The sequence below is a fragment of the Schistocerca piceifrons genome, chromosome 4 (genome assembly GCF_021461385.2).
Source record: "Schistocerca piceifrons isolate TAMUIC-IGC-003096 chromosome 4, iqSchPice1.1, whole genome shotgun sequence".
Taxonomy (NCBI): Eukaryota; Metazoa; Arthropoda; class Insecta; order Orthoptera; family Acrididae; genus Schistocerca; species Schistocerca piceifrons.
The window spans coordinates 576874560-576887690 of NC_060141.1; the positions used below are offsets into that span (position 1 = coordinate 576874560).

Genomic DNA, 13131 nt, shown 5'->3' on the forward strand with positions numbered 1-13131 from the left:
TAATTTCTCTTCAGCCTTGCACTTCTGTGCTTGTGTGTCACTGAAGTACTTGTGCAGTTCCACCCGGAATACTTCTCAGCTTGTGAATTGCTCCTTTGTTCTCATACCATTGCTTGGCAGTTCCCTCCAAGTAGAAAAATACGTTAGCCAAACACACGGTGTCATCCCACTTGTTAAATTTTGCTATACGCTCATATATCTTCAGCCACTTATTTGGATCTTGGCCATCATCACCAGAGAACTCGGAAGAATGTCTCATCGGGTGGCACACAGTTGCTGTCATTGTAATGTCCTCTTCTTCTTCTTCTGTCTCCGATAGATTGCGATCTGTTGAATATGGCTCCAACTCGGGTTACTCGCCACGTAAATGGCGGCTCTGTTGTGGCCTGATGTGAGCCACTGTGTCATCGATAATGTGGGCTATCACAAGTTCCAATACCCAGTGTCTGCACCAGAATAATGTCACATAGAATAGGGTGTAATTAGATGAATGACGAACACTAACTTCACTTAATGAAGATTTATTCAGCATTTGCACATACAAGACTGCGGAGCAAACTGCCTCTGGCCAAAACACATACAGTATATAGGGTGGTCCATTGATAGTGACCGGGCCAAATATCTCACGAAATAAGCATCAAACAAAAAAACTACAGAGAACGAAACTCGTCTAGCTGGGGAAACCAGATGGCGCTATGGTTGGCCTGCTAGATGGTGCTCCCATAGGTCAAACGGATATCAACTGCATTTTTTAAAAATAGGAACCTCCATTTTTTATTACATATTCATGTAGTATGTAAACAAATATGAATGTTATAGTTGGACACTTTTTTCACTTTGTGGTAGATGGTGCTGTAATAGTCACAAACATAAAAGTACGTGGTATCACGTAACATTCCATCAGTTCTGACGGTATTTGCTTCGCGATACATTACCCATGTTAAAATGGACCGTTTACCAATTGCGGAAAAGGTCAATATCGTGTTGATGTATGGCTATTGTGATCAAAATGCCCTACGGGCGTGTGCTATGTATGCTGCTCGGTATCCTGGACAACATCATCCAAGTGTCTGGACCATTCGCTGGATATTTACGTTATTTAAGGAAACAGGAAGTGTTCAGCCACATGTGAAACGTCAACCACGACCTGCAACAAATGGTGATGCCTAAGTAGGTGTTTTAGATGCTGTCGTGGCTAATCCGCATATCAGTAGCAGACAAATTGCGTGAGAATCGGGAATCTCAAAAACGTCGGTGTTGAGAATGCTACATCAACATTGATTGCACCCGTATCATATTTCTATGCACCAGGAATTGCATGGTGATGACTTTGAACGTTGTGTACAGTTCTGCCACTGAACACAAGAGAAATTACGGGACGATGACAGATTTTTTGCATGCATTCTATTTAGTGACGAAGCGTCATTCACCAACAGCGGTAACGTAAACCGGCATAACGTGCAGTATTGGGCAATGGAAAATCCACGGTGGCTGCGACAAGTAGAACATCAGCGACCTTGGTGGGTTAATGTATGGTGCGGCATTATGGGAGGAAGGTTAATTGGCCCCAATTTTATCGATGGCAATCTAAATAGTGCAATATATGCTGATTTCCTACGTAATGTTCTACCGATGGTTCTACAAGATGTTTCACTGCATGACAGAATGGCAATGTATTTCCAACATGATGGATGTCCGGCACATAGCTCACGTGTGGGTGAAGCAGTATTGAATAGCATATTTCATGACAGGAGGATTGGTCGTCGAAGCTCCATACCATGGCCTGCACGTTCACCAGATCTAATGTCCCCGGATTTCTTTCTGTGGGGAAAGTTGAAGGATATTTGCTGTCATGATCCACTGACAATGCCTGACAACATGCGTCAGCGTATTGTCAATGCAAGTGCGAACATTACGGAAGGCGAACTACTCACTGTTGGGAGGAATGTTGTTACACGTATTGCCAAATGCATTGAGGTTGACAGACATCATTTTGAGCATTTATTGCATTAATGTGGTATTTACAGGTAATCACGCTGTAACAGCATGCATTCTCAGAAATGATAAGTTCACAAAGGTACATGTATCACATTGGCACAACCGAAATAAAATGTTCAAATGTACCAACATTCTGTATTTTAATTTAAAAAACCTACCTGTTACCAACTGTTTGTCTAAAATTGTGAGCCATATGTTTGTGACTATTACAATGCCGTCCATCACAAAGCGAAAAAAGTGGTCCAACTAAAACATTCCTATTTCTTTATGTACTGCACGAATATGTAATAAAAAATGGGGGCTCCTATTTTAAAAAATGCAGTTGATATCCATTTGACCTACGGCAGCGCCATCTAGCGGGCCAACCATAGCGCCATCTGGTTTTCGCCTTCAGGCTAGACAAGTTTCATTCTTTGTAGTTTTTTTGTTTGTTGCTTATTTCGTTAGATATTTGGCCCGGTCACGATCAATGGACCACCCTGTATATACAACTACAGAACATTCCAGTACAATGATTCTTGACATTTGTGGATACTTCTAGAATGTACTTGAACCGAATATAGAAATTAAAATTGTACAGTCCAAGTGAGTTTTGAACTCATGACCCTCCATGCAGCAATGTAGTATCATAACCACTACAACACGGTGCTACTCAGCTTCTTCTTCGAAAATATCATCTGTTTTTCAACATCACTGACACAATATTTATTTCATTCATATTTTTAGTGGTATGAGGATTAAATTGGGCAATTCCCTGGGTTTTCCTTGGTAAAACGTTTGAAAATGGAGTTAAGCATTTCAGCTTTTGCTTTGCTGCCCTTAATTTCAGTTCCTGTCTATGTGCCACATCTTTACACACAACCAGAATTTCTTTGGGTTCTATGAAAGATTACTTGACAATGTTCTGCTATGGTAGTCACTGAAGGCATCACACATTGCTCCCTTGACAGCCATATGCTAATCTCTGTTTATTTGGAAGTTTCTTTACAGTGATTGTATACCATGGGGGTTACCTCCCATTATGAACTGTTCTACTGGGTACATACGTGTCCAGTGCATGGTCAGCTATTCTTTTAAACTTGAGTCCTCTACATGATTATTGTAACAAGCTGACTATTGTAACTGATGTAGTGATGATATTTTATGTGTAAGAGCTGGTGGATATATACTGTTGTGGCATCATATAAAGGCTTATAATTGAGACGATGTAAGTAGATCCCTGACAGCTCACAGCCCTTTTGCCAGCTTTCATCTGAAAAGTTCTGACAGCTGCAGGTCAAAACAGTAGCTGTCTACAGAGCTCTGAAAACAACAAAATGGAGACATTCACAAAATTGCATTACATTATTGGTTGAGAAAGCCCCGGAAACTACTGTTCCCACCCCACTGCAACTGTCAGGGATCAGCTTATATCACCTCAAATACAGAAACTAACACATATTACCAAAGACAATGGAAGTGCTGTTGTATTTTATATGCAACAGGCTTATAACTTACATCATGGTTCTGTAATGCAAAGGTATAGGAGTTAAAATAAAGTCCAGGAGATTATGAGAATGTCCACAGAGGAGTGCCACTGATCTCATTGAAAAACGTTCCACTCAATGTATTCCCTTATAGCCTCTCAGCATCAAACACCCACTTACATGTACTGCTAAGGGTACAATCATGTCCCAGTGAAAGTTGTCACCCAGTCTCATTGCAGTAGTTTCCATGATAATGAAGCCAAATAGATTGTTCCATAGGACAAGATTTTTGTCTCATCAAAGATAAATCTTGTATGTGCGTGACATTATTCCACTGTGGGGGCAGTTTAAATATGAAAACAGAAATAACAAACTTCAAAATGCCATGATCACTTTAGAAGGCCACTTAGGTTACCAGTTTGGGCAAAACTATGTTGCCATCTTCGGATCTTATGCACTACACATCACAGCATCTTGTTCATGTGTACAGTAATTCATCACACATAATAAATAGAAATTCCATGAACATGCATAACATAGTATAGGCATGCAAAAGGTAAAATGATCATTGTGTGCAATACCATTATGCATGGCATTTTGCACACATAGCCATGGTACTTTGAAGTGTAATGGATAAGATCTGAATATGCCAACATAGTTTTGCCAAAGTCGGTAATCTGAGTGAATGCTCTACTAACATGAAAATGGCATTTTGAAGTTTGTTACTTTTATTTTCATAAAAATAAATGCATGCTTGCTGGTGAAGTTGCGTTCAGTAAGCACTGACTTTTAAAATTTGTAGCGTTTAATGTGGTGTCAACTGTTCTGCACACAACCCTGATGGTACAAATGATCTGCCCGCACTCAGAATAGACCCTAAGACCAAGGCTGTCCTTTAAAAAGCATTTACTGTAACTTCCTGAATGTTCAGAAAATAAGTTGAATGCCTTATTCAGGATTCCGCTGTATGTCTTTTGACAGTGGTAATATTAGACTTCAGCTCACCTAAACTTTGGATTTGCTTCCGTTTGGAAGTGTATAACTGAGTGAAGAATACACTGATATGACATTATGTTAGCAAATACTAATGGCTTGCTATATGGACAAAAAATTACTTGCATTGCAAATCATGAGAACAGTGTCATATTATGATTGAGATACTGTGTGCAGTATTGCACTTGTAGTCTAGAGGTGAACTCATCCTTCACCATTACATTCTGTTTAATATGTATGAATGAAATCAAATTTTATTCTGTATGAAAGTTTTCTTTTTCAGGGAGCTGCGTCGAGCTGTGAATCAAGCTGACCATTTTTGGAGCTATCAGCTGGTAGAAACAAGTGACTCTGATGATGAAGAAACTGATCAAAGTAAAGAAGTGACCACTCTGGTTGGGTACATAAATGTTTTTAACTATTTTCAAGTATAGGATTATTGGATGAAACAGATAGACCAATTGAAGCAATGTGAGAATTTGTGTGAAATGATATTTCTGAAGAAATGCCATGAGTGAGAGCATTTGGCATTGGGAAATTCTTTTCTTCTCATGGCCATAGTTTTCCCTTTCTTGAATAAATTTGTACATGAAAGAAATTCTTCTTGCAGATGCCCACCAACAACCACTTTCAAGGAAAACAAGTTTCGTTCAGTATACCACTGGAGTTCAGTTTGTGGATATTCTGCAAACAGACCTTTGATAAGTTTAATTTTTGAATATCAGTATTAATATTTAACATTATAAGAACTGATGATACAAAGCTGAATGGGATTACCTTTCAGACAAAGGTATTAGTCATGCAACTTGAACTGCATCTACATCTACATCAACACTCTGCAATTCAGAGTTAACGGCTTAACAGTCTGGCAGAGGTTTCATCCAACCAATTCAAGCTGTTTCTGTTGCGTTTCACTCTTGAACAGTGCGTGGGAAAAATGAAGTCATAAATCTTTCAGTGCAAGCCCTGATTTCTCTTATTTTATTGCAATGATCATTTCTCCTTATGTAGGTGTGCACTAACAAAATATTTTCGCATTCAGAGAAGAAAGTTAGTTACTGAAATTTCGTGAAAAGATCCTGTCACATTGAAAATAACATTTTTTTTTATATATTTTTTTAAATGATTGTCACCCTAACTCACGTATCATAGCCTGATGCTGCCCTCCCCCATTTCATGATAATACAAAACGACCTGCTCTTCTCTGAACTCTTTTGATGTCCTCCTTCAATCCTGTATGATGTGGATCCTACATTGTGCAGCAGTACTCCAGAAGGGCATGGGTAAGTGTAGTGTAGGTAGTGTCTTTAATAGACCTTTTGCTTCTTCTGAGTGTTCTTCCAGTGAGTGACAGCTTTCCCTACATTATCTGTGTGATTGTTCTAATTCACATTATTCCTAATTGTAATCCCTAAGCATGTAGTGGAATTGACACCTTTAGATTTGTGTGGTTTATCATGTAACTGTAATTTAGCATATTCCATTTAGTACTCACGTGGGTGACATCACACTATTCATTATTTAGAGTTGGTTTCCTTTATGATGACCTTCCAGCAAAAATCAAGGAAGCAAAGAGTAAAAAATGTTGGACATAAGTCACTGATTGGTTTCTCATAATATGCTTCCCTGGGCATTTTGAAAGAAACCAGGAGAATCTGTTGGCTTTAGATCTTGTTGTTGGCTTTAGATCTTGTTCTATTTCAAAAATTCACCTTCTCCCTGCTTGTCAGGCCCCATTCACCATCGACCAGTTCCGTGGTGGAGCATGGCCATTGCCACTGTTATGTGTGATTGTCTTCATGCTTTGCCACATCTTAAGCAGCACCCATTCTCTGCCGGTCTTATTATCTTTAAATTTCTTCATGCCAAATCTCATTACTTAATCAAACAGAGCAAGCAGGTGGTTTGGAATGCTTTGTCTCCTGTCTAGGTTCTTCTGTCCCTTCATCATGGGTGTGGACTCCCTCTGCACCCTCTGAGATTGTCAGCGGCAGTCTTACATTCTGGGCCTTGCCCTTCCATGTGGCCTTTGTACAGATCCATCACTTCTCACGGAACAACTCGCAACCCTATCCAGCTGCTTTTGTCCTGTGAAAATAGTGGGCTGAAGCTTCCTGACCACGTTTTACCCATTGTCAGGTGGAATCCTGCAATGAACCTTTTAACACATTCCGGTCGTTGCCCGTAGAAACTACGAGCGCGCATTTATTGCCGTAACAGTCGGCGCTCGGAGATTCTCCGAGCGCCGCCTTCTCGATTATTATTTCAGGTTGCGGCGCATTATATCCGTGCAGTGATATCTGGAGTTGAGTGTTTCGGTCTTGTAGTACATCGGATGACCGCTAGATGGTGTTCCTGCATCCTCTAAGCGCTATGTCACTCAAAAAAGGCGCCAAAACAATTCCCGCGCATTCACTCTTGCAGTGTGCTTATGTAGTTGTCTTTATCGCAAACGTTTGTCGTAAAATGGGGGACAGTTTGACTGAAGAGGAAATTCTGAGGCTGCTGGAAGAATCTGGATCTGAAATTGACGATGATGGATTTCAAACTGAAAATAGTTCTTCTGAAATAGATGGTAATTATAATGGTCAGTCATTGTGTTTACGAATCACAATTATAATCTTGGCAGTTTCACTGACTTATGTCATTTATTTCGAAGGTAACAACGAGTGGTCCAAAAATGAAAATGAGCCATCAGACGTATTAGAAGAGTGTGAAGCTCCCATTCAAAAAGGCAGAGGCAGAATACAATAACAGCAGTCCCAAAACAATGTTGTTGAATGGGTAAATGACGATGTCCTACAACAATTACCGCTCTTTGAAGGCGTAAGTAATGTCTTGGCACCTTTGAGCGCCGAAAGCACTGAATTTGACTGTTGGAGCGTCTTTATTGACGCAAATGTCATCAAAAATATAAAGACAGAAACAAACCGCTACGCTGCAGCAACAATTTCCAAATTGTGGATGCAAAATAAAATAACTTCCAGGTCGCTTTGGGCCAATTGGTCTGCTGTGAAGCTACATGAGATGTATCAGTTTTTTGCTATAATTATTCACATGTGCCTTGTACACAAACCAAATATTACGGACTATTGGAGCAATGACCTAATGCTAGATTCCTCCTTACCTGCAAAAATCATGAAAAGAGACAGATTTAGGTCAATTTACTTTATGCTTCACGTAAATAACGACGACAATTATGTACGAAGGGGTCAACCAAACCATGATCCTATACACAAAATCCAACCTTTTTTTGATAACTTTGTACTGAAAAGCAAGAACAGTTTTTCTCCTGGCGAGAATCTCACAGTTGATGAAGGTTTATGTCCATTCAGAGGGAGAATTCGATTTCGAGTATATATCAAGAACAAACCGAGCAGGTATGGTATAAAATTTTTCATTCTAAGTGATTCAGCAACAGGATATGTTTTGAACTGTGAAGTGTACACTGGTGCAGGTGAAAAAGACAACAGTGCAGATTCAGTGGTGCTACGTTTGTGCAACAGTTATCTACGTAAGGGTCATACATTGTACATGGACCGCTTTTATACTTCTGTAAAATTATTTGAAAAGTTGTTTGATGAGGGCACATCTGCTGTTGGCACAGTAATGAGAAACAGAAGAGGCCTACCACAGGAATTCAAACAGAATAAACTAAGAAGAGGTGAAATCGTATTCAAGAGAAAAAATTCCGTGCTAGCACTTCACTGGAAAGATACTAGGGATGTGTTTGCCCTTTCTACCAAACATAGAATGACAAGTAGTGTTACTAAGACAAAATCCAAGACTGGAATGGTAGAAAAACTGAAGCCTGATCTCATACTTGATTATAATAAAAATAAAACTGGTGTTGATCATGGAGATCAGCTGGTGACCTACTATTATTTTCAACGACGAACAATGAAATGGTGGAAAAAGGTATTTTTTCATGTATTTATGATGTGCGTGGTCAATTCTTACATTCTGTACAAGATACATCGGCCTGTCTCTCACAAACGAACCAGCTTGTTTACTTTTATGGTGAACCTGGGAAAACAAATACTGGAGAAATCCGGCGAAGTTTTCAACGAAAATGAAAAGCAGGGTTCAGCAGCAAACAGGCTAACAGCAAGGCATTTCCCCACTCACGTCCCATCGACAACAAGCAAGAAATATGCATCAAGATATTGCATTGTTTGCTCTGAGAAGGGCGCACGGAGTACTGGCAAACGAGTGAGAAGGGAGACGAGATGGTGGTGTGAAGAATGTAATGTAGGATTGTGTCTACCTGACTGTTTCAAGCAATATCACACAAAGACAAATTTTACTCAATGAAAAGAGTTGTAAAAATTCAATGAAATAATTTTGTACATTTATTTTATAATAAATTCTGATTTCTTGCAATTTCAAACTTTTTTTCTACCTCTGAATCATCTAATTTTCAAAATATAATAATTCTGTAAATATATGATATCTTACAAAAAACTTTAAACAAATGGTTAGATATAGGATGATAACACACACATCAGTTAAAAGGTTTTGCTTTCCTTCATTACCTTTTGGTCAGGAGCCATGTAAAAAAGGCGCAAAAGTCTACGACTTCTGAGGGATTGCAGTAGTATCTGTGGCCCGACTGCAATGTGTTAATGAATGGGAGCTTCTTCTTGCTGTCTCTGCTCCCTATGAGTCCGCTCCTGCCCCTGATTCTATCCACAACCAATTGTTTCAACAGCTCAATCCTCCACAATGACAACATCTCCTCCAGGTGTTTAACCTTATTTGGCTCAAAGCCATTTTCCTCTCTCAATGCAGAGACAGTATTGTGGTTCCTGTCATTAAGCCTGGCAAGGATCCATCATCTCTTGAAAGTTACTGCCCAGTCAGGCTGACCAATGTCCCCTGCAAGTTACGAGAATGGATGGTGGCTTGACGGCTTAATTGGGTCCTTGAATCTCGGGACCTTATCACTGCAGCTTTTGGGAGGGATGGTCTTTGTGCTATCACGTCCTGCTTACACTCCCCGAATGGAGTCTTTGGGGCTGCCTCCTGAGTTTTGTTCACCACTTTTGTTCCACCAGTCATTCAGAGTTCAGGTGGGCACTGTTGTCAGCTCTCTGCAGACCCAGGGAATGACATTCCACAGAGCTCCGTATTTGTCAACACTGTTAATGGACTTGTGGCATCTGCCAGAACATTGGTCACCCCTGCCCTGTTGTGGATCATTTCTGTATTTGGGATAGCTCCCACTCAGTGGCCAATGCAGAATGACAGCTCCAGGATGCCATCCGGCACACTTCCATGTGGACAGTCTCACACTGTTTTCAATTCTCTCCCCTTAAGTCAACGGTGGTCCATTTCTGTCACCATACTATTGCCATCCTCATCCAGAGCTCTACCTCTACACCCAACACATGACCATGGTCCATCAGTTCAATTTCTTAGGTCTTCATTTTGAATGCAAGCTTAGTTGGTTGCTCCATATCTGTTATCTGAAGGTTGGTTGTTTTCTTAAACTCAGTGTCCTTCGCTCCTTTGCCTACACCTCTTGGGGCACAAATCGTTCAACCCCTCTTCACCTTTACTGGACATTAGTTCTCTGTTGTCTGGACTGTAGTTATCAAGTTTATGGATCAGCTGCCCCTTCGACATTGTTCACCTTTCATCCGGTTCACCAGTGTGGTATCCATTTATCCTATGGTGCCTTTTGCATTAGCGCTGTTGATAGTCTTCTGGTTGATGCTGGGATCCCTCCCCTTTCGATTTAGTGGTCCCAGCTTGTCGTGTCCTATGCCATCACTATCTGCTTTTCACCTGTGCACACATCCTATTCTATTCTTTTAGCCTACCTGCCGCCCACCATGTGGTGGTTTTACTGGTTGGGCTCCACGTTGCTTCTCTCTGCCATAACTTACATCTCCCCTACTTGTCCTCTTCCCCATGTTCTCTCCTGACCACCTCACTTAGTTAGTTCCTCAGCCCTGGATTCAGATAGATCTCTTCCGGGATCCGAAAGCCTCCATCACACCAAAGGTGTTCCATTGTTTGTTCTGAAACTCTTACGGGAGTTTCAGGATGACATGTATCACATCCTCTGTTGTCTTCTTGCCTGCTTCATGTGTGGTGTTCACTGCAAAATTGATGGCCACTTTTCGGGCCCTCTGTTTCATTAAACAGTCCTCACTCTCCCGTGCTTTGTTATATATGGAATCAGTGAGTCGTCTTTACGCTATTGCTGGGAGTTTTTCCCACCACCCCTTGGTCTCTGCCATCCACGATCTTCTGGCTGATATTGGTAATGCTGCTTGTTCAGGTGATTTTCTTTGGATTCCTGGCCATATACAGATCCCAGGTAATGAACTTGTTGATTGCCTGCCTGAGGGTGGGCGGCCACCTACCCCCTGCAGAATGACAGCTCCAGGGTGCCATCTGGACACACACACACACTGTTTTCTTAGGTCTTCATTTTGACTACAAGCTTAGTTGAATGCCCTATATCTACTACCTGAAGGTTGGCTGTTTTTGTAAACTCAGTGTCCTTCACCTCCCTCTGGGGGCGGATTTGTAGCTTTACATCAAATCCCTTTTTGCTCAGTTGTGGGCTGATCTACCATCCTCTGCTGTCTTCATATTGGCTGGTCTAGGTTGACACATGGTTTTTTTAATCTGCAATAAGCCCCTGTCCCCTCCATTTGTAATTGCGGGGTTCCCTCGCAGTGACCCATATTTTGCTGGACTGCCCCTGCCATTTGGTCCTTAGCACTAAATGTGCCCTCCCACCGTCCTTGTCTCAGATGTTAGCATTCAACCCTCACATAGTTACATTGTAGCTATGCAAGGGGTACCAAATTTGTTATAAAAGTGAATACATTACTCAACGGACAGTATTTTTCTGTTTTAGCAAACTAATAGTTTCTTTCAGGCAATAAAATTTTGTTGATTATGAAATACAAGTTCTTGAAGTTTATTCAGAATGGGAAATGTTAATTAGCAATTGCTGGCCATAATTTATCTGTTTAATATAAAGATGTTTTGAATTTTGTGTGCATGAAAAAGTGTGAATTTACGTGCGGCTTTTACTCTGAAGCGAGCTATCACTTAGAGCGCTAAAAGTGCACATGTACAATTCGCTGACCTGCACAGTGAATTTTATTTTGTGTGATTTTGACCTGAATGGATACAAATCCAGTTTCATTTGGACTTTACGTGAGATAGACACATCACGCTATTACAGAAGAGTCGTTTAGCCCATTAGGGAAAACTGAAACCTGTGCGCTCGATTTGAAATACGTTAAACACACTAGTGCATGATCAAACTGTCCAGTGGTTCGTGTACAATAGTTGCAAACATGCTTGGACTTAATGCACAAAGTTAAAACTTAATTTTGAGGCAAGTGGTGATTTTGACAAAAATGAACCAAAAGTTTATTCAAAATATCGAGGTTCTGTTTTAATTAAGACACGTATCACCTTGTTGATCACATTGGTTAGCAACACTGCAATGCAGATTAGTTAATTCATTAGAACAATTTGTGACGCAATAAGTCCCATTACACATACAAACTGTTACACGAAATTTGCTGACCGCACGAGAGTATGAGAGTGATATTATTTCCAGAAATGCCAATAAACTGGCAGTTTCAGAAGATAAATTATTAACTTTTGTGTAGCTTCATTGATTGTGCCACACTACTGCTGAACATGTTATATCATGTCTCTTCACAAGAGATCTCAGGATGCCGGGATAAACAAGAAACAAGAAGAAGACTAAAAAAGAGGCATCGGTGTGACATCTGTCCTCGGTTCTTCACAAAAGTGGTATGTCCTCTCAGATTTAAGGCCTTGGATTTTCCTCTGGAATTTAAGTCCCTCAGATAGTGTAGGTGTTGGTTGTAGAGTTCCTGACCTTGCCTCCACACTGGCCAAGTTCACCCTGGCTTTTCTGTTCATTCTGTCTGGTCTGTTGTGCAGTTTTGTTTCCCATTTCCTTATGTCTTTTTCCCCTTGTGTTGCCTCATTTTATTGTGATAATGGTATGGTGTAGGTGTCAGGACAGGTCAGTGGTGGTGCTGGTGACCCACCGCCCATTCCGTTTGTGGGGTGTCCCTGTTTCTCCCATTGGGTGCCCCCGTTTTTCCCACTTCCACCCACCCCTTTCCTATTCTTTCCTCTTTCTACTGACCTGACATCCCTTTTTCATCTTTGTTTGCCCATAATCCCTCCTCATTCACTGGACTGTGCTGTTTGTGTTGTTCCTCCCTTGATTTCTGCCATCGTAGATCACGGGAGCAGGACCACACTGTTTGCGCCCCCCCCCCCCCCCCCCTGCCCAGTTAACAAAACCAAACTTAACACAGTCACTGCATAAATTTGTCAAATAACCTTTGTTGACATCATCCAGTCAGATCAATCCAAAAACGATGTGCACAGTAATCATCATTAGGAAATAACACAGTTCACCCTATTTTCACAGTTAGCATTATTAAAGTCTGACACAGTCCATGACACTAATTACACATTCACTATCCAGTTAATCATTTAAAATGGTCACTGAATTATTGAATCAACTAATGGAAAATAAAACTAGATAAATTTTAATTTATACTACATTGTCTGCAGTATCTTTCCCTGTATTGGTGGACATAGGTCTTGCTCCTTTCAAATTCACCACAGACTGACTTAAAGTGGCTTCCAACGA

General features: G+C 40.7%; 1 protein-coding gene across 5 annotated transcripts in view; it reads left to right on the forward strand.

Moving 5' to 3' along the window:
* Positions 1 to 13131, forward strand: part of LOC124795100 — a 145859-nt gene that overhangs the window by 33332 nt on the left and 99396 nt on the right. For all 5 annotated transcript variants that reach the window (XM_047258937.1, XM_047258935.1, XM_047258934.1 and 2 more), the window contains one exon: positions 4741 to 4857. In XM_047258937.1, coding sequence (XP_047114893.1) covers positions 4741 to 4857 — 117 coding nt within the window. The remainder of the gene's footprint in view (positions 1 to 4740; positions 4858 to 13131) is intronic.